This window comes from Notamacropus eugenii, chromosome 2, assembly GCF_028372415.1.
Source record: "Notamacropus eugenii isolate mMacEug1 chromosome 2, mMacEug1.pri_v2, whole genome shotgun sequence".
In the NCBI taxonomy this organism is placed as follows: domain Eukaryota; kingdom Metazoa; phylum Chordata; class Mammalia; order Diprotodontia; family Macropodidae; genus Notamacropus; species Notamacropus eugenii.
In genome coordinates this window covers 391,060,026-391,080,110 of record NC_092873.1, presented here as the reverse complement: position 1 = coordinate 391,080,110, position 20,085 = coordinate 391,060,026, and the positions used below count along the sequence as shown (strand labels likewise).

The following is a 20,085-nucleotide window of genomic DNA, read 5'->3' as shown; positions in this document are numbered from 1 at the left end:
ATAGCAGCAACTCTTTGTCATTGACTTTTGTCTTTGGCAAAAAAAAAAAGAGAGAGAGAGAGAGAATCAAGAAATTGCTTTGTCTCCGTTGTCAATTATCATTGTTCCATCCACCCCAGTCAAAGGTCCTATCCCTTCTTTAATCCTCTTTGTCTAGACAGATAGCTGGATAGATATAGATAGATGAATAAATGAATCTTTGCTTCATGAGAAAAGAATCCTGATGTCTGAAGAGGGAATTCCAGATCTCCCACCCCATATTTCTAGTGTCTAGCCTTTGAGATTACCTACCGTTTATACTATATATGTATGTATTTATATGTGTATGTGTGTATGTGTGTATATGTGTACACACACACATATATGTTGCATAGTTGTTTACACGTCGTCTCTGCCATTAGAATGGGAGCCTTGTTGAGGGCAGGGGCTGTGTTATTTTACTTTCGTGGTATCCATGGTGCTTAGAGTAGTACCTGGCATACATAGTAAGCACTTAAATACTTGTTGACTGACTGCTTAGGGGTTTTAGTGACCTACGTTCAGGATTAATTGATTAGTTGATGAAGTAAAAGCATTTATTAAGTATTTACTTTGTGCAGAACAGAGTGCTAAGAATTGGGGATACAAACAGAAAAGTAAGACAGCTCTTGTTCTCAAGGAAATCACACATCTAGTTCAGAAAGACAAGACATTGAAATTTGTAGCTGCAAGTCAGATGGAAAGACCCAAAGTTCCTCACTTAGTGTGCATTGACAAAGCAGATGGTAATGTATCTTCTTAATGTCTTTTCTATTGAATCAAGTGTTTTGTTTTGTTTTTTTGTCTGAGATATTGTGCTACATTAAAAAAAGAATATTAAGTAAAATGAGAAAGGTTAAAAATATCTCTGGAGGACATTGATCAAAGCCCTTCTGGAGTATTTTTTCTTGGTAGTTGTTTTTTTTTTTTTTTTTTTTTTTTGATAGCGTTATATTATACAAAGGGCTAGAATGTATCTGGAGGAGAGAAATCAGTATTTGAGTTGGCTAGAAACCATCTCATATAATGAGGTGGCTGAAGGAACTAGGGATATATAGAAGCAGCATGGGAATATTATATTAATATTTGAGGCCTTGTCATATAGAAAAGGGATTGTCCCTAGTTGGCTTTAGGCCCATAGGGCAAAACTAGGAACAGTGACTTGAGAGAAACAGATTTGAACTGAAATAAAGAAAATCTTTTTTGACTGTTAAAATTGTTCATGTGTGGAATCAGAGGATGACTCATTGGCAAAGTACTGAGGACTTATGCTTCCGATACTCATTATACTAGTGTACTCGGAGGCCCATTCAACTGAGTCTTTGAATCCAAAAAAGACAGACTCTGTGATCGTAAAAAGATCAGCGAACAGTTGAAACAGTGAACCATAATCCACAAATTGGGCACAGTTGAACCATCCATCATCTATCATCTCCTCCAGAAGGAAATAACTTGGTATTTTTGATTGATACTAAGGACATCCCTTTAAATCTCAGCACCTACTGTAGATGTACATGAGCTAATTTTAATTTCAACAAAAGTCAGTCTAGACATTCTTTGCCAGATGATCACTGCTCACTGTAAGAATATCTTCACTCTTTCCAATTTCATTTACCTTCATGGAATTTCCTCCTGATCTTAAAATAAGTCACCTTTTAGGCTTGTATCTTATATAAACCACATTATTAAGTATAAACCTACTCTTTACATCTTTGCAGTTAACTTTTGTGCCTAGAATCAGGTCTGTTAAGACACACATGCACACATACACTCATAAGTAATAATAATAAAAAAGAATTATATTAATTTTTTGCCTTTGCTAGCTTTAAGCTAATTTTTTCTAACAGGGTCTGGTTTCCTAGCTTCCTGTGAAGCTTTTCTACATTAGGAGCCAACTGTTCCTAAAATTAGTCTGAATGTCACCATCTATCTAGTGTCTGAATGCAGACACTATGGATTTGGGTAAAGAGCAGTATTCTCACTTTGCTCCTAACCACTGGACCTTGTTCTTGCTTCCCAACTTCAAAAATGTCTGAAACGTAACTGGATAGATTCTTTCCAATCCCAGAACACTGGAGCTAGAAAGGAGTCTTTGAGAAGAGGGAACTGTGCATCAGAGATGCTGACATGCCCACATCCTATGGTTGACAAATCATCCTCTGATTCCAAGTCTAGCATTCTTTCTCCAACACCTCACCTACCTCTCAGATGTCAAATAAGGTTTATTGAGGTTAACCTCTCAGTGTGCCTGGGTTTATATGGAAGTTAATGAAACTCCTTATTGTGTTGAAGTTTTACAGATGATACCTAGGCCACAAACAGAAAGCAAGACAATGCTCTTTATCTGCTGTTTCCATTATTGCAGAAAGTTGCTTACTAACCGTCAGAAAGTCCATGAAGGATTAATTCTTAATTTTCCTGAATACATATAGGTATGGATAACCACATTCCTCCCTCTGTCTTCTTTCTTTAACTGGGTAGAATATCCTTTGGTCAGCATACTAGTTCTGATGAAACTGTTTGCTTGCTTTTTTTGAAAAGCCCAAGAGGCTCTGCAGGTGCTCCATGCTTGGTACAGTCTTTAAACCATCAAGCAGTGCCTCAAGTTGCCTTCTTTATATAATCAATCTTCCAGAGTACCTCCTGCCCTGTGCAGGGCATGAGGGCAACATACAAAGTCTTAGTTTTCCTTCTTAATCCCATGAGCACTTTCGATTTACCTGTCTTTATGAATTAGCTCTCTCTCCTTCAGAATTGCCCCGTGCCTACAGTTAGTTAAGGTAGAACCTCTTCAAGACATCCTTTGTCCCATTTTACAAAGGAAAATAACATACTTAGAGAGAGAGAAATATGGATTCAGTATGTTGTCAAGGTAACCGGTCTTACATTTCTTCTACCTTGCAATTTAAATACCCCTGTGGAGCAGTGGAGAGTTGGGCACAAGTGCTACCTTAATGAGGAAGAGTAATTGGAGAGGAATAGCAACAATGTATATCCTAATGAGATGGTTTTCCTGCGATCTTTCTTTAATTGAAAGGGCTGCCAGATGTGGAACAACAACATAACTGTCAACCTGTGGGGTGGAACCCCACAATTGTTTCTTGGCCCTGACAGCTATGATCTCATTCTTTCCTCTCCAGGCTGATAATTCATTTGTGTTAAATTTACTGAATGGAATACAGGATGAATGGCTATAGAGATGGCCTTTGGTTAAAAAAGTGCCTAAAAAAGTGTATGTTGAAGGGTCTGATTTTTGTTGTCATGGAACCATTCATTTATCACTTAGTTTCTTTTGTCTACTTACAGGATGTCTAGATCATTTGGCTGACTTGACGAGGGGAGGTGGGTGGTGGGACAGGGATCTTAGAAGAGCTTTGTTTACTTAAATGCCTATGTGTCTTTGGCATAATTATTTTTCTTCTGTATATCAACTAGCTGACAGTATCCTAGATTAATTGATCCTACAAGATGTGAGACCTGATTTGCTACTAAATTTAATGTGAATTTTAAAGACCATAGTTTAGCGGAATTTCTAGGTAGAGATTCAAAGCTGTGTTCCTTTTGAGTTCTAGTAATTATTTGGAACTGTGTTTATGACCTCTGCTTTAAAAATCTCACACTCTGCCTCCACACAGTGAAGTCACTTTCACATGTACTTTGTCTTAATCATGGTGAATTCTATGGCAATTTTATTTTCATAAGTATTTGGACTGAGCTTCCTAGAAGTCTGTGATGAGAGAACATCTTTTTTATTGCAAGAACAAAATCCTTAATCACTTTAGAAACTAATTGTTAAATATTTCGTGAATAGAAATGCATTCAACAAATATTTTCACTATGTGCTAGGTTAGCACTATGCTAGATTCTTGGTAATAAAGAGGCAAAATTAATATATCCTCTGCCTTTAAGGAGCTTACAGCCTATTAGGGAGAAACAGCAGGAAGTAAATAAATATACACAAAGGAATTTCTAGGGGGATCAATATTGACTGCATTTAAGAAGTGGCCTTGAACTGACCTGTAAAAAAAAGAAACCTGTGAGGTGTCTGTAAAGAGGGAGTACATTACAGGGGTGGGGGAAAGCCCATGCAAAGGTATAGAGACTAGGAGGGAGTGTCAGTATGGAGGACAATGGGGCCACTTTGTCTGGAATGCAGTTCATGAAGGACAATAAATTGAAGTGAATTTGAGTAAGCCAGACCGTGAAGGGCCGAACAAGGGTTTGTGTAGTTCACCCCAGAGAAAGTTCACAACGACTGACATTTTTTTGAGCAAGAGAATGACAGGTGTACTTTAAGAACATCAGTGGAGAGGGCAGACCGAGTGCCCTGAGAGCCATTAGGGGGCTATTGCAGTAGCCTAGGGAGAGGTGCTAAGGACGTAAGCTAAGGTGCTGGCTTTTGAAGTAGAAGAAAGGCTACAGATAGGAGGAATGTAGGTTCCTCTATGTTGAAGTCTCTGGGAGATTTGGAGACTGATTGGATACAGGAGGTGAGGGGACTGAAGAGAGAAAATCCCTCATGATTAGAAGGAGGCTCATGCCCTCAGTGAAAAGAGGGATGAAAGACCAGTCTCTTTGCCCCTTAGTTATCTTAGTACTAATGAGTTGTGATATTAAATAATGGAACCAAGTCTGAGAGGAAGTTGACCTTTGCAAGGGGGAAAATAAATGCAAATATTAGATATACATGTAAATGTTAGATGTGAAAATGAAAGTTTGCCTCACTTTTTAGCTTCTAGTAAGAATTAGGAAATCATAGGAACCTGCTAAATTTTTTTTTTAATCCAGTCCTATAAGTGTTTATCAAGTGCTTACATGGGGAAGATACTGTGCCAAAAGCTATGAGATACAAAGGCAAAACAAAAAACTGTGGCTTTGCTCAAGGAACGTATGTTACACATAAGGGTTCTAAAACATGAGGAGAAACTAAATGAGACACCAAAGAGGGACAGATTCCTTAGGCTCAGCTCAGAAATTAAAGGGATAAACTTGAGCAATTCTGTCAACTCCTTTCCATAGATCTCTGGTTTCAACCCAGTTTCCTACAGTAATGCTAAGCTTGTGGCAGTTAGCTTCTAAAAGAATAGCTCTATTTTCTGAGTAACGTTTTTGAAATCAACATCAATGAATTGTGCAATTTTCCAAAAAAAAAAAAAAATGAAGAAATCTTTCCATTCATAATTCGCTTTTCTTTGTATGTCCATTTCTTGTGTATAGCTTCTAAGGAAAAGGCACATAGGAAATGACATCGTTACCATTGTCTTCCAAGAGCCGGGAGCACTTCCTTTTACTCCAAAAAATATCCGATCTCAGTTTCAGCACGTCTTTGTTATCGTCAAGGTGCACAATCCTTGCACTGAGAATGTGTGTTATAGGTGAGTCTGTATGCCCTAATTTATTTGGTTAGTTTGGTTTTCATTGTTGCATCTTTCCCCATCTGTTCCCCTTTCTTCCTCCAGATTCCTGCTTGGTCCCTAATTATAGATTCCTTTCTGTCATTTTTTGTCACTTAAGAAAGTAAAATATCTTAAAAGGAACACACAGATTACGAATCAAGTAATTTCCCCAAATACACACACGCCTCTTCTTTTTATCCTTTTGTAACTCTGCCTCTTGCTACTTCTTTTCCTCCTGATTTCAACCCTTTAAAATATTCAATAGGGCTATTAATTAGGATAAGCAGCTGTATTGCAGCGATTATACTTTACTTTGACATAAGTCCGAGGAGGCGGGCAGCAACTCACTGTTTTAGAAAACTCTTCTGTGATAGCTTGACGTACACTTGGAAGAGTCATCAGATTAAATACAAAGAGCAGGCAGCTTGTTCAGAGCCACACACAAGATTTTATTGGTATAGCCCTGAGCAAAATTCAGTCTTACTCATCTTTTCATCAAAAATGAATGATGAAATACTAGAGTGTGTATTTGTAGCCTCAAAATGAGCCAAACCCAAAATACCCAGAACTAGTCCCCAAATTACATGTAGGAAAAAATACAGATTCTACCTAACAGACATTCATACTAATCACTTATGAAACAAACACAACTTTACTCATGTCATTCAAAGAATCTGTAGTTTTCTTTGAAATTCAGTAATTGTATCAATCCTCAGTCTTGTTATGTTCTCAAAGTGACTTAAGTGGAGAGTTTGATAGAACATAATTTTAACCAAGAAATAATTCATATGGATCATCATGCATACTATGTTAAAAGTGACACAAAGGTTTTCAGTCCACTACTACCCACCCCCTTCTGTCAAAACCAAACACCTCTTCCAGCATTTCGATGCTGATGAAAATGGAAGAAGATAGAGTTTAGGGTTTCTTTTTGTTTTTCACAGGGTAATGAATTGATAACAGGAAGAGACTAGCTGGAAAGAACCATTCAGTCAACCAGTATTTGTTACATACCGCTTTTGTGCTGGGTATTAAGCTAAGTACTGGAGATTCACAGAAAAGCAAGACAGCCCCAGCTTTCAAGGAGCTCAGTCTAATGGGGGAGACCATATAAAGCTACCTATGTATAAACAAGATATATGCAGGATAAGTTGGAGATAATAAACAGAGGGAAGACACTAGCATTAAGGGAGATTTGGAAAGGCTTCTTGAGGGTTAGATTTTGGCAGGGATTTGAAGAGCTCTACGAGATAGAGATGAGAAGAGAGAATTACAAGCATGGGAGACAGCCAATAAAACTGCCGACAATAGAGAAATGGAGTGTCTTTTTTGAGGAATAGCATGGAAGCTTCATTGTATCTCAGAATATCTGGGTACAAGAAAGGAGAAGGTTAAAAAGGGCTTTGAACACCACAGGATTTTATATTTGTTCCTGGAGACAATAGAGACACTCTGGATTTATTGAATTGAGTGACACGATCAGACCTGCACTTTAGGAAGATAGGTTTAAAAATGAGTGGACTCAAGCAGGGAAAGACTTGACCAACCAGAGGGCTAGATATTATAAGCATGTAGTGTTTGTTAAATGCTATTTGGGCAAAATTGATGCTATTTTCTGCTATTCCAAAACTTCAGCAACTTCTCATTAGCTGCACAATAAAGTCAAAACACTTCACTGTGACCTCTAAGGCCTTCCACAGTTTGGTCACAAAGCATCCTTTATGTCTCATGTTATTTTCATTATATGAACATCTCCCTTCACATGTCCCATGGTTTCCTACCTTCATGGTTTTGCTCATTGCCATTATCTCCCTGTACTTAAACCCTTTATAACCCTGCCATTTTTTTCCAAAGTCTCATTCAAATACTGTCTCTTCTGTGACACTTTTGTATTTCTTCCAACCAGACTTGATCTCTCTACGTTGCCTTAACACTTACTTGAATTGTTCTTAGAAAACATCATGTTCCCCCTTATATTTTAGTCATTTGTTTATGTGTATAATTTTTTTTCATTCCCTCAACCCAGCTAGATTTTAAGTTCTTTGGAGGCAGGAGACCACTCTATTCATTTTTGTAACTCATGCAGTTTCTAGCATCAATAAATATTTACTATATTGGCAACTGTCATCAGTGAGGTGCGGAGTAGATTTTGGTAATATATAGCATTTTACTAGTAAAATACATTACAGGTAAAATACAGGTATTTTATATTATAGGTAAAATTACATTACAGGTGAAATACCTGTAAGTTAATACAACACCACCCACCCCCTAACAGTGAATTGGGTTGCTAAAACTTTTGTTTCTACAAGTTTCCTTCAACTTTCTTCCAAATTGGAAGACTACAGTGCTATTCTTACTACTGAAGTGTTTTGTTTTCTTGTTAATATTTCTCCTAGTCAGCTTATGAATATAGATGGCTGACAGAAATATTTTTAGTTGACTTCTCTACTACCATGAAATGAGATGTTTCCTTAGAATATCTTTAATGGATGGTACACACTTTTGCAGAATCTGTGCTTCTATAATCCAGGTTTTGGGGGGTATCTACCTCAGCTTATCATCATGTGATTTGAAATGGCACAGGTTCAAACAGATATGTTCCTTGTTAAATGTCCCCTAAAACCCATGCTTGAATACCAATTCCCAACCAACCAGAGTCTCCTTGACTCTGTGGTCTCCTTTTACAGGTGACAACCAGACTTGGAATGGGGGGAGGACTGAAAAGAATAGCCTTCCTATTTTGAGTCACAAGTAAAGTAACCCACAAGAAGCCTGGTTATCTTTCTTGATAAAGAACCTAACTCTGAAAATTTGGTGTGTCCAGAAATTGGTAGAGAGTCAGATGGGCTAACTTGAAAATGAGTCTGTGGAAAACTTGGATTACTAAAGTTCTTTTCTTTTCTATTTTCCCCTTCCCTGCAGTGTTGGAGTTTCAAGATCAAAAGACGTACCACCATTTGGCCCACCCATTCCCAAAGGCGTGACTTTTCCAAAGTCAGCAGTTTTTAGGGACTTCCTTTTAGCCAAAGTGATCAATGCTGAAAATTCAGCCCACAAGTCAGAAAAGTTTCGAGCTATGGCCACCCGAACAAGGCAAGAATACTTGAAAGATCTGGCAGAAAACTTTGTTACTACAGCTACAGTGGATACCTCCGTCAAGTTCAGTTTCATTACATTAGGCGCAAAGAAAAAGGAGAAAGTAAAACCAAGGAAAGATGCTCATTTATACAGCGTCGGGGCTATCATGTGGAATGTCATAGCACGAGACTTTGGCCGGTCTGCAGACATTGAATGTCTCCTCGGAATCTCCAATGAATTTATCATGTTGATTGAAAAGGAGTCCAAGAACGTTGTGTTTAACTGTTCCTGCAGAGATGTCATTGGATGGACATCTGGATTAATGAGCATCAAAGTGTTTTATGAAAGAGGAGAATGTATTCTTCTATCAACAGTTGATAATTGTACTGATGATATAAGGGAGATTGTTCAGAGATTAGGAGTAAGTACATGGCATGATGGGGTCGGCTTTTTTTCATCTTTATTCCTCCAGTAGCAGAATCAGTCTTGAACAATCGGGGAATTCTCCCCTGAACAAAATTTTAAGAACGAGGTAGTTACTTTGCTTGAAGAAGCAAAGCTGTCAGACTTTGTACCATTTTGAACAGTGGCTGAGTAATGGAGGTGGGGAGGGGCACAGCTCCTAAACTGATTGGATAAGGCAGTTTTCTTGGTTCAAAATGATTCAGCATGAACAAATGCCTTTGGTAATTTCTCATGAAAATTGTTATTTCTCTGACTGTCAGAAGGGTGTCTGAATAGAAAACCACACACACAGACACACACACACTCACACACTCACACACTCACACACATACATTCAGATCTGTCAGCCTCAACTCCAGCCAATGCAGTCTTGAGTCAGAACAGTTCTGAAGTGGAACTGTGAGTGCCCTCATTACCTCAGGGTATAGGAGAGTGATCAGTCATCCCTTTCATTCTAAACTAATTTTGCCCTGACGCTGTAAATGAAATGAGGTTACTCATACCAGCTCAATTTGTGCTTACCTGTTCTCCATTAGGTTATCAGTACCATTCACCTAGTATAATTTTTATGGAACCCTAAAGTTACAAAAGTCTCTGGGTTCACACTAATGTGTAAAAGAAAGAAAGGTTCAGAGTTGTCTTCCAACTTGAGCCCCTGGGTGGGGGGGGGGGGGATCAATATTGTTTAGCCGCTGTTCAGTGACTTTTAGTAAATTAACTGTGGCATTCCAGATTCCTCATAGTCCTGTTTCATCTCTAGTGAGTCCTGGAAAAGTATTTCCTACCATGCTACTCAAGACTAACATTTTGGGACTAATAAAATTTTTTCTGCATACTTTCAGGATTAATTTGGGGCCTAACCTGCCCGTTATCACTTGGATCTCCAGAAAGACCCTCCCCCCCTTCTTATCTCAGAGTGCTAAGAGCACCTCTTAAGCTAAGAATATTCAGGCACCGAGACATTGTCCCCATGTGAATAAGGGGACATAGTCAACTGAGACAAAAATAATTTGAAATTGTCATGGTGTTTACCTTGAAATAGGAACAATAATTGACACAGTTTGTGGAGCAAGTTTTTGTTTCTCCAACGTGTTCAGAAGACAATCACAAGATGAAATTGTAATGATTTTTCTTTTGTAGTAGTAATTACAGTAATACAATTTATAGAATAACTTTTCTTCCAAAGAACTCAAAATTTTCTTTCATATTTATTCTCACATCATCTCTATATGTAGATCAACCTTGAATGGCTTTCCATGAAGTTCCTGATATCATTCTACTCTGGCCCCAGGACTTAATTGTTTTAATGTTTCAGGTTTTTAGATATCTAGAGAGTGAACGGCACAATATGGTACTTTGTGAAAGGGTAGAGGGAGGGGAGTAAAGCCTGGCTTCTCTATTGAAGGACCGTGAAGTATCTCATTGATCTCCTTGAGGACTGCTGGTTGGTGTCTTGGGGGCTCAGCATATCAATATGCTCCATATGGGAGTTATCTCTGGGCTGAGCTGAATCCCACTAAAGGAAATCTGAGGACTTTTGGAAACTCCCAAGCCACTCCATTTGTTAGCACTGAGGTCCTAGGAGAAGCATTTTAGTCTAAATACACATTAGAATCCTTGGGCCTACCAGGAACTTCCCTCTTCTTCCTTTGCTCTGTAGTCTGTTGATCTCAGGCAGGACTTTAGACCAAGCCCAATATAAACCCACATCATATGAGCAGTCCTGGGGCTCTTAAACAAGTGTATCTTGTGTCCATATGTGTAAGATTTCTTTTTAATCACAGTCAGATACTCTTTTGCCATAGATGACCTTTCCTTGTCCCAGTCATTGGTACCCAGTTGTAATAGTTGTCTCTGTGGAGTAGCAGGGAACAGATAATTTTATTCTCATTTTATGTAGATCCATTTGTTGTACAGTGAGATGAGCACTGAATGAGAAATTAAGCACTCTTGATCCTAGTTGGAATGCTGCCACTTACTGAGGGAGTAGACATCTAACCTTTGGGAGATTGCTTCCTCTGTTATAAAGTGACAGACCTGGACAAAGTGATTTCTAAGATCCTGACAGGCCTAAGCTTTTTTGTTCCTTTGTTTGTTTTTTGATCAAAAAAATTGAGATGTGGAAGAAATTTCATAGATTGTGTCTATACTGGTTGTTCTGCAGATGAGAAAACCTACTCATGGAATGGTGAAATGATTTCCCAAAGGACACAGAAGTAGGAAACAACAGACCTAGAATTTGAGCCTCAGTCCTCACACTCCAAATCCAAAATTCCGCAGCAAAATGAAAAATCCAAAATATGGGAGTCTCAACACCACAATCCGACAGTTTGAAAATAATGTGCACAGTTACCAGAAAAATATGAAACTACAATAGTATGCTTTTCACTTCCTAATGATGATGGGACATTTATTTACACTGCCCCAAATGACTCAGATGATAGATAAATCCAACTTCTCCATTTAGGATAATCAGGGAAATTTGTTTGCTTAGTGAGTTCCACAGATTAGGTGGAGCCAAATTGGAAGAGCAGTCACTGAGAACACTTAGAGATCTTTTCAAGAAAGAATGAGGAAATCATCTGGAAATCAGTTCCAGAGGCCTCTTAGAACTGTCTCTCCACAGAAAGTAATTAATAGTAATAGTAATAGTAATAGTAATAGTAATTACTTGCTCACAAATCCAACTACCTATTTATGTTTAGCCAGCAGATCTATGTGTCGCATCTACTAGATTTAATGCCTTATTAATCATTGAGTGACACTACTTTAAGAAGGTCTTAGAAAAGCATTCCTATAAGACGGTAAGTTGAAGTAGTTGTTCAAAAGATTCATTGTTATTTCACATACTAGTTATAAAAAAAAAGTTGCCCATCTGCTTTCAGACTTTCTGTTATTGTAGGTGACATTTTTAGCTGATTAATGAGTTCTGATTAGGGTCTTGAGTGGAAATAGATTAATAATGACAGCAGAGAGTGAAGTAATTGTTCCTATTTGCCCCTTTTATCAATTGGAGAAATTTTTAAAAATCCTATAGGTATAATATTTCTCATGTCTAATTCCTATCCCCGAAGAGATGTAAGTTTTCATTATATAGACAAAAATACAAACAGATTTGGGGAGAGAGTTTCTATTTCTATTTCTCTTCCTCACTTTTGCTTTTCTTTTTTTCTTTTTTCCCTTTCTACTTTTCCCTTCCTCTTTTGGTTCTTCTACCAGTCACAAAGAAATCTTGGTTTGAAAGACTGCCTCCAGCCTCGTTGCACAGAAATTCTTGTGTCTAAAAGTATAAAATATGAAAGAAATGGCTTCTTTTCTGAACAGAATCTATCTCATGTATATATCTAAACTGCACATTCATGCAGACAGCACTCACCTCACTAACACTCGACATCAGAGGGTCACATTATAACACATCTGCTTACTGTCCTCTGGATCCCATTTCATGGTTTTCTAGACTTCCTTTTTTGCTTGTATGGGAGAGAAATGCTATCTGGGATCATAATAGATCAAGGTTAATGCTGCCATTTGTTTGTAATATCTGTTGCATCAGGGAGAACCTGCAAATTAAAGCAAGAAAAATTTAAATTATCATGAATGTAGTTGACGGAAATTTGGGGCAGTTGTAAGTGATGTTTGCATAGCCCTTTAATGTCCTACAAATCATTTTGCAATGAGGTCTTCCCAACAGTCCAGTGAAGTAGGGCCAGCAGGTGATATATCCATTGTACAGGAACATGAGGCTCACAGATGCCCAGGGTCTTGCCCACAATGATGCAGCTACTAAGTTGGCAGAGCATGATCTGATCCCAAGTCTTTTGCCTCCAAATCAAACAATCTTGCCACTACCTGTGGTAATTATGGATAATGAAAAAAAGATGTGAAATTTAAGGGACATTGTGGGGAACTAAAATAGCAGACCTTGATGACCAATATGAGATGAAGAGAAAGGCTGGGATTTGAGCTTGTCATTCCAGTAAGGATGACAAAACCATACTAATTGGAAAGGAATGTTTTATTGGCACAGGAAGCCAAAGCACCTAATTTTTCACAGAAGATTGAGCCATTTATACAGTATTTGAGTAGAAACCTTCTCTAGGCAGGTAGGAATGTGGGGACCAGAAAGTTGCAAGGCTAGTAGAATCTTTTCGAAAGTCACCTCCATGTGTGTGGTGGTTGAAATTCCCTGAGGGACCAAAGGCAGCTGGGTGGCACAGTGATTAGAGGGCCAAGCCTGCAATCAGGAAGACTCCTCTTCCTGTGTTCAAATCTGACCTCAGACACTTACTAGCTGTGTGACCTTGGGAAAGTCATGGAAACCTATTTGTCTTCATTTCCTCGTCTGTAAAATGAGTTGGAGAAGGAAATGGCAAAGTGCTCCAGTGTCTTTGCCAAGAAAACCCCAAGTGGGGTCACCAAGAGTTGGACATGACTGAAAACCACTGAACAATTAGAGATTAAAGAATAAATGGGAAAAATGCATAGGGGCTTTTGCTAACAACAAGAATTAGTAGATGGGAGGGAAAGAAAAGGCAAAGGAGAGAGTTTTCAGAGACCAGAAAGAATTAGAAGAACAAGCTATCATTAAAAACCAAAAGGAGCTTCTCTTTATGATACTGGTATTCAGTAAAGTTGACCAGTCGATAAACTACTTAGTTAAATTTGTCTGTTCTCCTCTGTGCATCAGTATTTTGATCTATGAAATGAAGATAATATTTTCCACTGTGAATCTAGCATCAAGAACACTGGTGCCAAGACATTTCAACATAAATAATGGCAGGTGTTGAGACTTCTACAGTCTCTGCGTTATCACTTACATAGAATTACACCAACTTGTAATTCTGGATGTGTTGTCCCAGAGGCACTTGACTTCCATGCACATTTTTCATTTTATGATATTCTAAAAGACTTTGTGATTGACTTCTTTGGAGACAGGGGCTCCATGGGAATAATTCTTCTCAATTTAAAAATGGCATCATCACATATATTTAAAGGAGTGTATCGCCATTAGAATTGCCATTGGTAGGGAAACAATGAAATGAAAGAATCGTTGAAGTACAGAATTAGTTCTGCGTTTTTGTCATGAGAGTGCTACAGCTGTCTTTTGTATTAGTTCGGTTTAAAGATAGGAATCCTGGGCCTTTTAAAATTCAGTCCCTAACTAAGGGTAGCAGTTCCTCTCCAGACTTCTTTAATGCTGAAGCCGTCACTTGTAGGTGTGAGAAGGTGACTCATAATGTATAGAAGAGCGGTAACTGTAGAAACAGCAAATACAATGGTGATACATGGAGCCCCTTTTCCACAGCTGTTCATACAGATGTAGCTTTTATTAAAATAACTCCATAGGCATTCAGAGCACGCCACATAGAGATGTACTGCTTACTAAATGGAAACTTCATTCAGTGGTTCAGACCTGGGGATGTGTGCATGATTTTTTTTTTTTTTTTTGCTTGGAGCTTCTTACAGATACTTTAATGCCATCGTCATCATCGAGGGTTACTTAATGAGCAACCGTTTCTCAATACTTTTACCCTCTTAGATAGTGAATGAGGGATAGAAGAAATCAATTTCTGCTTGGCATAGAAGGAGCAGTGAAGTACTGACGGAAACTTTGTAATGACAGCAGTCTCTGCAAAACCGCTATCAAATGAGTAGAATTTGGCAGAATTTAAGCTGACTGGATTGGGTCCCTAGTTTTCATTTCTCTTATTGAGACTCAAAAATGGGCTTTTAGATTTTACTGTCTATTTTTATAATATTGACAACTTTGGAATTCTTGAACTTAGGAAAAGAAAGAAAAGTCAGGAAGGGAGGAGCACACAGATCTTTTCCATGTTATTAGTCTTTTTCCTTGGGGGATCTTTTTAGTGATTTATTAGAATGGGAGGTGGAGGGCGATGGGCAATTTCTGTACATAGGCGCATGGTCCAAAGAGTCCTCCTTTGCACATAGATTGCCAAAAAATAAATTCTGTGAGCCTACTATGATTCTCACTTGTCTTTCCCACACTAACCAGCATGATTGATAGTGGTCAACTGTACCATGTCAGACAGCAGCAGTAAGATTATAGAAAAAGGGAAAGCAAGGTGGGTGAGATAAGCAATTTTTGTTTAAAAAAAAAAATCTAACCACATGGTACAAGTGTAAGTTTATCTTTAACCTGACTGTACTAAATGGATGATTAAAAAGCTATGTAAAAATATTGTATGTTTTCCATCAACATTTTCTGAATAATGTAGCATTTTTTTTGAAGAAATGCTCTATTTTTTGCATTTCATTTGTACTTTGGTAATAGAGGATTTTATTTTGAAAAGCCAAGTAGATCATAAAGAAGTTAGAGTTGGAAAGGGTGTCAGAGGTGATCTATCCTTATCTGCACCTGCAGGAGAAGCATCTATGCAACACGTCCAGCAAGTAGTCTTCAGTCCTTGCTTAGAGACATCCCTGGGGTAGAAGGAAGATTTACTACCTCTCTGGACAGCCTGTCCTACTTTAGGATAGTTTTGCTAAGAAACTTTCCCCCTTTACATCATGCCTAAATTTACTTCTTTTTGAAACCTTACGTGTCTGTAGAATTGATATAGAAAAGGAAGGGTAAGAATTGTCTTGTTATCTCATCATAAATATTCTCAAGTTCTGGGTTAATGAATTGTAAGGAAACACAACTTCTCTGTGAGATATTTATCTGTTTAGTAAGAAGCAAATTATTGATATACTTTGACTTAATTTTTTTGTTTATTTGATATTTCAGTTATGGTGAAGTGATACACCTGTCATTGTCTTTAAATATCACGAAAAGTAGACAGCTGGCTCTCCCTTCTAGGAAAGGGAAGATAAATATCAGATTTTAGATACCTGAAAAATCCCTATGATATTGATTGTACAGAGGAAAACCTTTGTCATCCACAAAGGCCTAAGCAGTGGTGACCCTATATTAGTGTGTGATAGGCACCATATTTCATCACAATAAACAACTCTAGAAATGAGTTTCTCCATAAATTCAAGGGTGCTATGGAGAGGGATGATAGTTTTTTATTTTGATTTTTTAACCATCTCATAATCCTTTAGATAGTGACCCGTGGATGTGAAACCGTGGAAATGACATTGCGGAGGAATGGGCTGGGTCAACTTGGCTTTCACGTCAACTTTGAAGGAATTGTAGCAGATGTGGAACCCTTTGGCTTTGCTTGGAAGGCTGGCCTACGCCAAGGCAGCCGCCTCGTTGAGATCTGCAAAGTAGCTGTAGCTACCCTGACTCATGAGCAGATGATTGATCTGTTACGTACTTCTGTGACAGTCAAGGTAGTCATCATTCAGCCTCATGAAGATGGATCTCCCAGAAGGTAAGGGACCAAGAGTCCAGACCTGACATTCCCAGGTGTTAATTGTATGGTTCTCTTGCTGTTTCAGGTAGCTTACCCTTTACTATATTTAACAAGGCCTTCAAGAAATAGTCGTGTCTTTAAAAAAAGAAATGAGTTGGACTGTGGCCATTAGAGCAATTCAGGTTTAATTTAATTTAATTACCATGGACTAAATGACAGAACCTAACCCACTAAACAATTTAATAGGAAAGGGGGCAAGAGAACAAGTCTTTATTAAATGCCTACTATGTGTCAACTGCTGCGCTAAGCTCTTAACAGATATTTTCTCATTTAGTCCTCACACCTGCCTTGGAGGTAGGTGCTACTATTATTTTCATTTTACATTCAAAACTGAGGAAGTCACAGGTTTAAGGTCACACAGCTAGTAAGTTCCCATTGCCAGATTTGAACTCTGCCCAGTGCTGTAACCTCTGTACCCTATAACTGTCTATTGTTGGTGTGTGTATACACATGTACGTGTGTGTGTGTGTGTGTGTGTGTGTGTGTGTGTGTGTGTGTATTATTTGAAAGGTATCATATAAAGTAACTATACTGGGAAATGGTACCATATAAAAACTGAAGGTCAGAGAAAATGCAGCTTCTTTATAAAAATACAAGTATAATAAAATACATGAAGCACTTTGCAAACCTTAAAAGATTTATATAAATCTTAGCTGTGATAAGAAAAAAAAAATCATTGCTCTACTATCTTTTTCATTCCGTTTTATTTTCTTTGTCTAGTAGCAGATTTTCACAGGCTAGAGACCTTTTCCTGAAAAACTGGGATTCCTTTTTTACTTGATGAGGTCATTGTAAACATGAGATAGAAGTCAGTCTCTGCTTTTCATAGAAGGGACATTGAAACACTGAATAGAACTGGGAGGTGACTTATTCTGTAAAAAACTAAATGGGTGGAATTGTATTAAGTAGGTCTAAATTTTGGAAAAGAGGCTGCATGATGGGTGAGTCTCAGATCTGATTTTTTTTCTCCTAAAAGAAGTAAATATTGTGGGAAACAACTAGAAAAAATGCCCTCAATGAGAGTAAGGACATAAGAGAGTAGGCACTGCATAGTTTTCTATCATGAAAACTATTTTTTTACACTTCTAGTCAGAAATCATGCTGAAACATGAAGCAAGTGTAGAGCCATGGGAATTAAAAAAACCAGTTTAGAATAGCCAGGCTTTTCAGATTAGGGCATAGTAATGCATTACATAGGAACATAGATTTTGAGCAGGAAGGTGTAATTTTTTCATTTCTGTTTATGTAACTTTGCTTCTTTCCTCATCTCTTTCCTTCTTTTCAAGGAGAATATGGATTTGCAGTTATCATACGATTGCCATTCTCTTTGGCATGTTCTTTGAGAAAGGTGGTATTAATAAATGTTACACAGTTTATCATCAGACTGCTGCATACCTTTGGCAAAGGAGAAGGCTTCTAGTCAGTCTATTGATTTGGATTTTGTTTATAGAGTAGGAGTATCCATTAAGATTTGCTTGTTAATAATTGGTTACTGCTGTGGTAACTTTGGGCATGTTAAATTTCACCAAGGCTATAGTTCCCCTTTAGCATAATGTTAACTTAAATGATAAATAAAAAGGTCTTTTGTGCTTAATTAGGAAATACAATGTACTTATGACAAGACAGCAATATTTACTATGTCTGAGTTCTGTAAGTTATTTTTATATTCATGGTGTCTTTCAATTGTTATTGCCCTAGTAAATTAGGGGGTGGGGACTCGCTTTTTCCTGACTTTTAATATTCATGGTATGTACATGAGCTTTGAAAATTCTTAAAGGTAAAAAAAAATTTTTTTAGTAAAGTAGGCATTCATAATAGTATATGTTATAAGGCTGAGATAGTAAAATTGTCTAATAATCAAAAAATGCCATTCCAGTAAGTGTTAAACCATTTATTAGCAAGGTTACTTTATTGTAATGGTCTTATTCTTATGTGTGATACAGGTTTGTAACTCCCAAAATATTGGGAAGAGAATTAAATCTACATATGCTAAAAAAGGAGGAGGACAAAAAGTTGTTAGGGTTTAAGTTGGAGGGATAAGATATATAGGATACAAACTATTTGGTAATTTCTGCTTTTCCTCTTGGGGTTAAAAAAAATAAGATCTGAGACTGAGAAAGTGTCGTATTTGGCAATTGCAAGATCCTTGGTTACTTGGGAGAGAGTGGTTTCTCTTGTGTGTTAAGGTAGGAAGCCAAATTGTAAAGGGTTGACAAATGAGGGAAAGGAAAGAAAATAGAGGCAGAAGGTGTAGATATTTTTTCTCTAGAAATTTGTATAAAAAGGGAGAAGGAATATGGCAGCCTGAGAGGATGGTAAGAGTTAGTGAAAATTTTTAAGAATGGGGTAAGCTTGGGTATATTTGAAGACAGTAAGGTAGGAACCAGGAGAGAGAGAGAAAGAGAGAGAGATTACAATTAGAGAAATGGGATGCTTGAGAAGAGAGTCAAGGATATAGAGTCAAGGATATACATAGAGGTGTTAGCCTTGACAAGAAGAACAAAAAACTACCATAATGATCAGAAACTAGAGGAGAGGAGAGAGTAGGAAATGATGTTGAGGGATTTTAAGATGGCCATGATGGGAAAAAGAGAGCTCACACTATATGACCAGAATTCTTCTCAGTAAATTGAGTTGAAATCCTCATCCAAGAGCATAGAGGAACAAGGAAATGAGGGACGGTTCAAGAGAAAAGGGGAGATTTGGAATAGTCGTGGTGGTGAGTGAAATAAGGAAGCAGTTAGGGAGGAGGAGGAGAATTAAAAAATATTTCCTAATACCTGAAGATTAAATTGCTGTCCCCCCATTGTTCTGTAAAATGAAAATATCGTATGGTTGGTTCCTCCTTATCTGGTTGAATCAATACCCACACCCTTTGGCAGCTCAGATTATTACTCAGACACCAAATCTTCCACAGAGTACTTGTGAGGGAGTAGAAGTCATGTCTGTATTCCACGCCTTTGTTTTTGCTAGTTGTAAAACAAGGCCACTTGCTAAACTAACAGGTAGAATATATTAAAGGCCAGGTGCTGCCCTTTGCATTAAACCATGCAGGTAATACTAAACAGTGAGGAACATTTAGAGCCAAGCAAATTCCCTTCTTGTGCTTGGCGCTACAGAACAGAGTGAGGAGCATTGGGTGAGGGTTATTGAGAGGAAGACGAGCTCGGTACAAAGAAAAACTTCTTTTTAGTTATTTGTGTTTTCACATTGCTTCGATTTCCCCAGTATCCCTCCCTCTACATTCTCCCAGAATAACATCACTTATAACAAAGAATTTTTTTTTTTAAAACAAAAAGGGAAAACAAAGAAAAATAAATCAGCAAAATTGACCAAAGTGTATTTTTTTTTAATCTGATGTTATACTCTACATCCCTGGACCCCAACCTCTGCCCTGGAATTACAGGGAGAAGGCTTCTTCTCACCCTCTAAGATCATGCTTTTTCTTTGTAATTTCACAACGTTCAGTTTCACTTGTTTTATCCTGGTTCTTTCCATTGTGGTCACTGTGTATATTGTTTTCCTGGTTCTGCTTCCTTCACTTCGTGTTGTTTCATATAAAGTCTTTCCATGCTTCTCTAGATCCATCACTTTTGTCATTTCTTGTAACACAGTAATAACTTCTTAAGAATTAAAGCTATCCAAAAGTAAAATGGTCTGCCTCAGAAAGGATTGGAAACTTTGTGGATGAAGGTCATTTAGAACGGTATCTTATTCAGGGACGGATTGGCCCCGGATGC

The 20,085-nt window shown here is 37.8% G+C and overlaps 1 protein-coding gene across 3 annotated transcripts in view; it reads left to right on the top strand.

The window, feature by feature from the left end:
* SIPA1L2 (signal induced proliferation associated 1 like 2) overlaps nucleotides 1-20,085 on the top strand; it is a 249,998-nt gene that overhangs the window by 176,242 nt on the left and 53,671 nt on the right. For all 3 annotated transcript variants that reach the window (XM_072647498.1, XM_072647496.1, XM_072647497.1), the window contains 3 exons: nucleotides 5,236-5,393; nucleotides 8,340-8,916; nucleotides 16,029-16,303. In XM_072647498.1, the coding sequence (XP_072503599.1) occupies nucleotides 5,236-5,393; nucleotides 8,340-8,916; nucleotides 16,029-16,303 (1,010 nt within the window). The remainder of the gene's footprint in view (nucleotides 1-5,235; nucleotides 5,394-8,339; nucleotides 8,917-16,028; nucleotides 16,304-20,085) is intronic.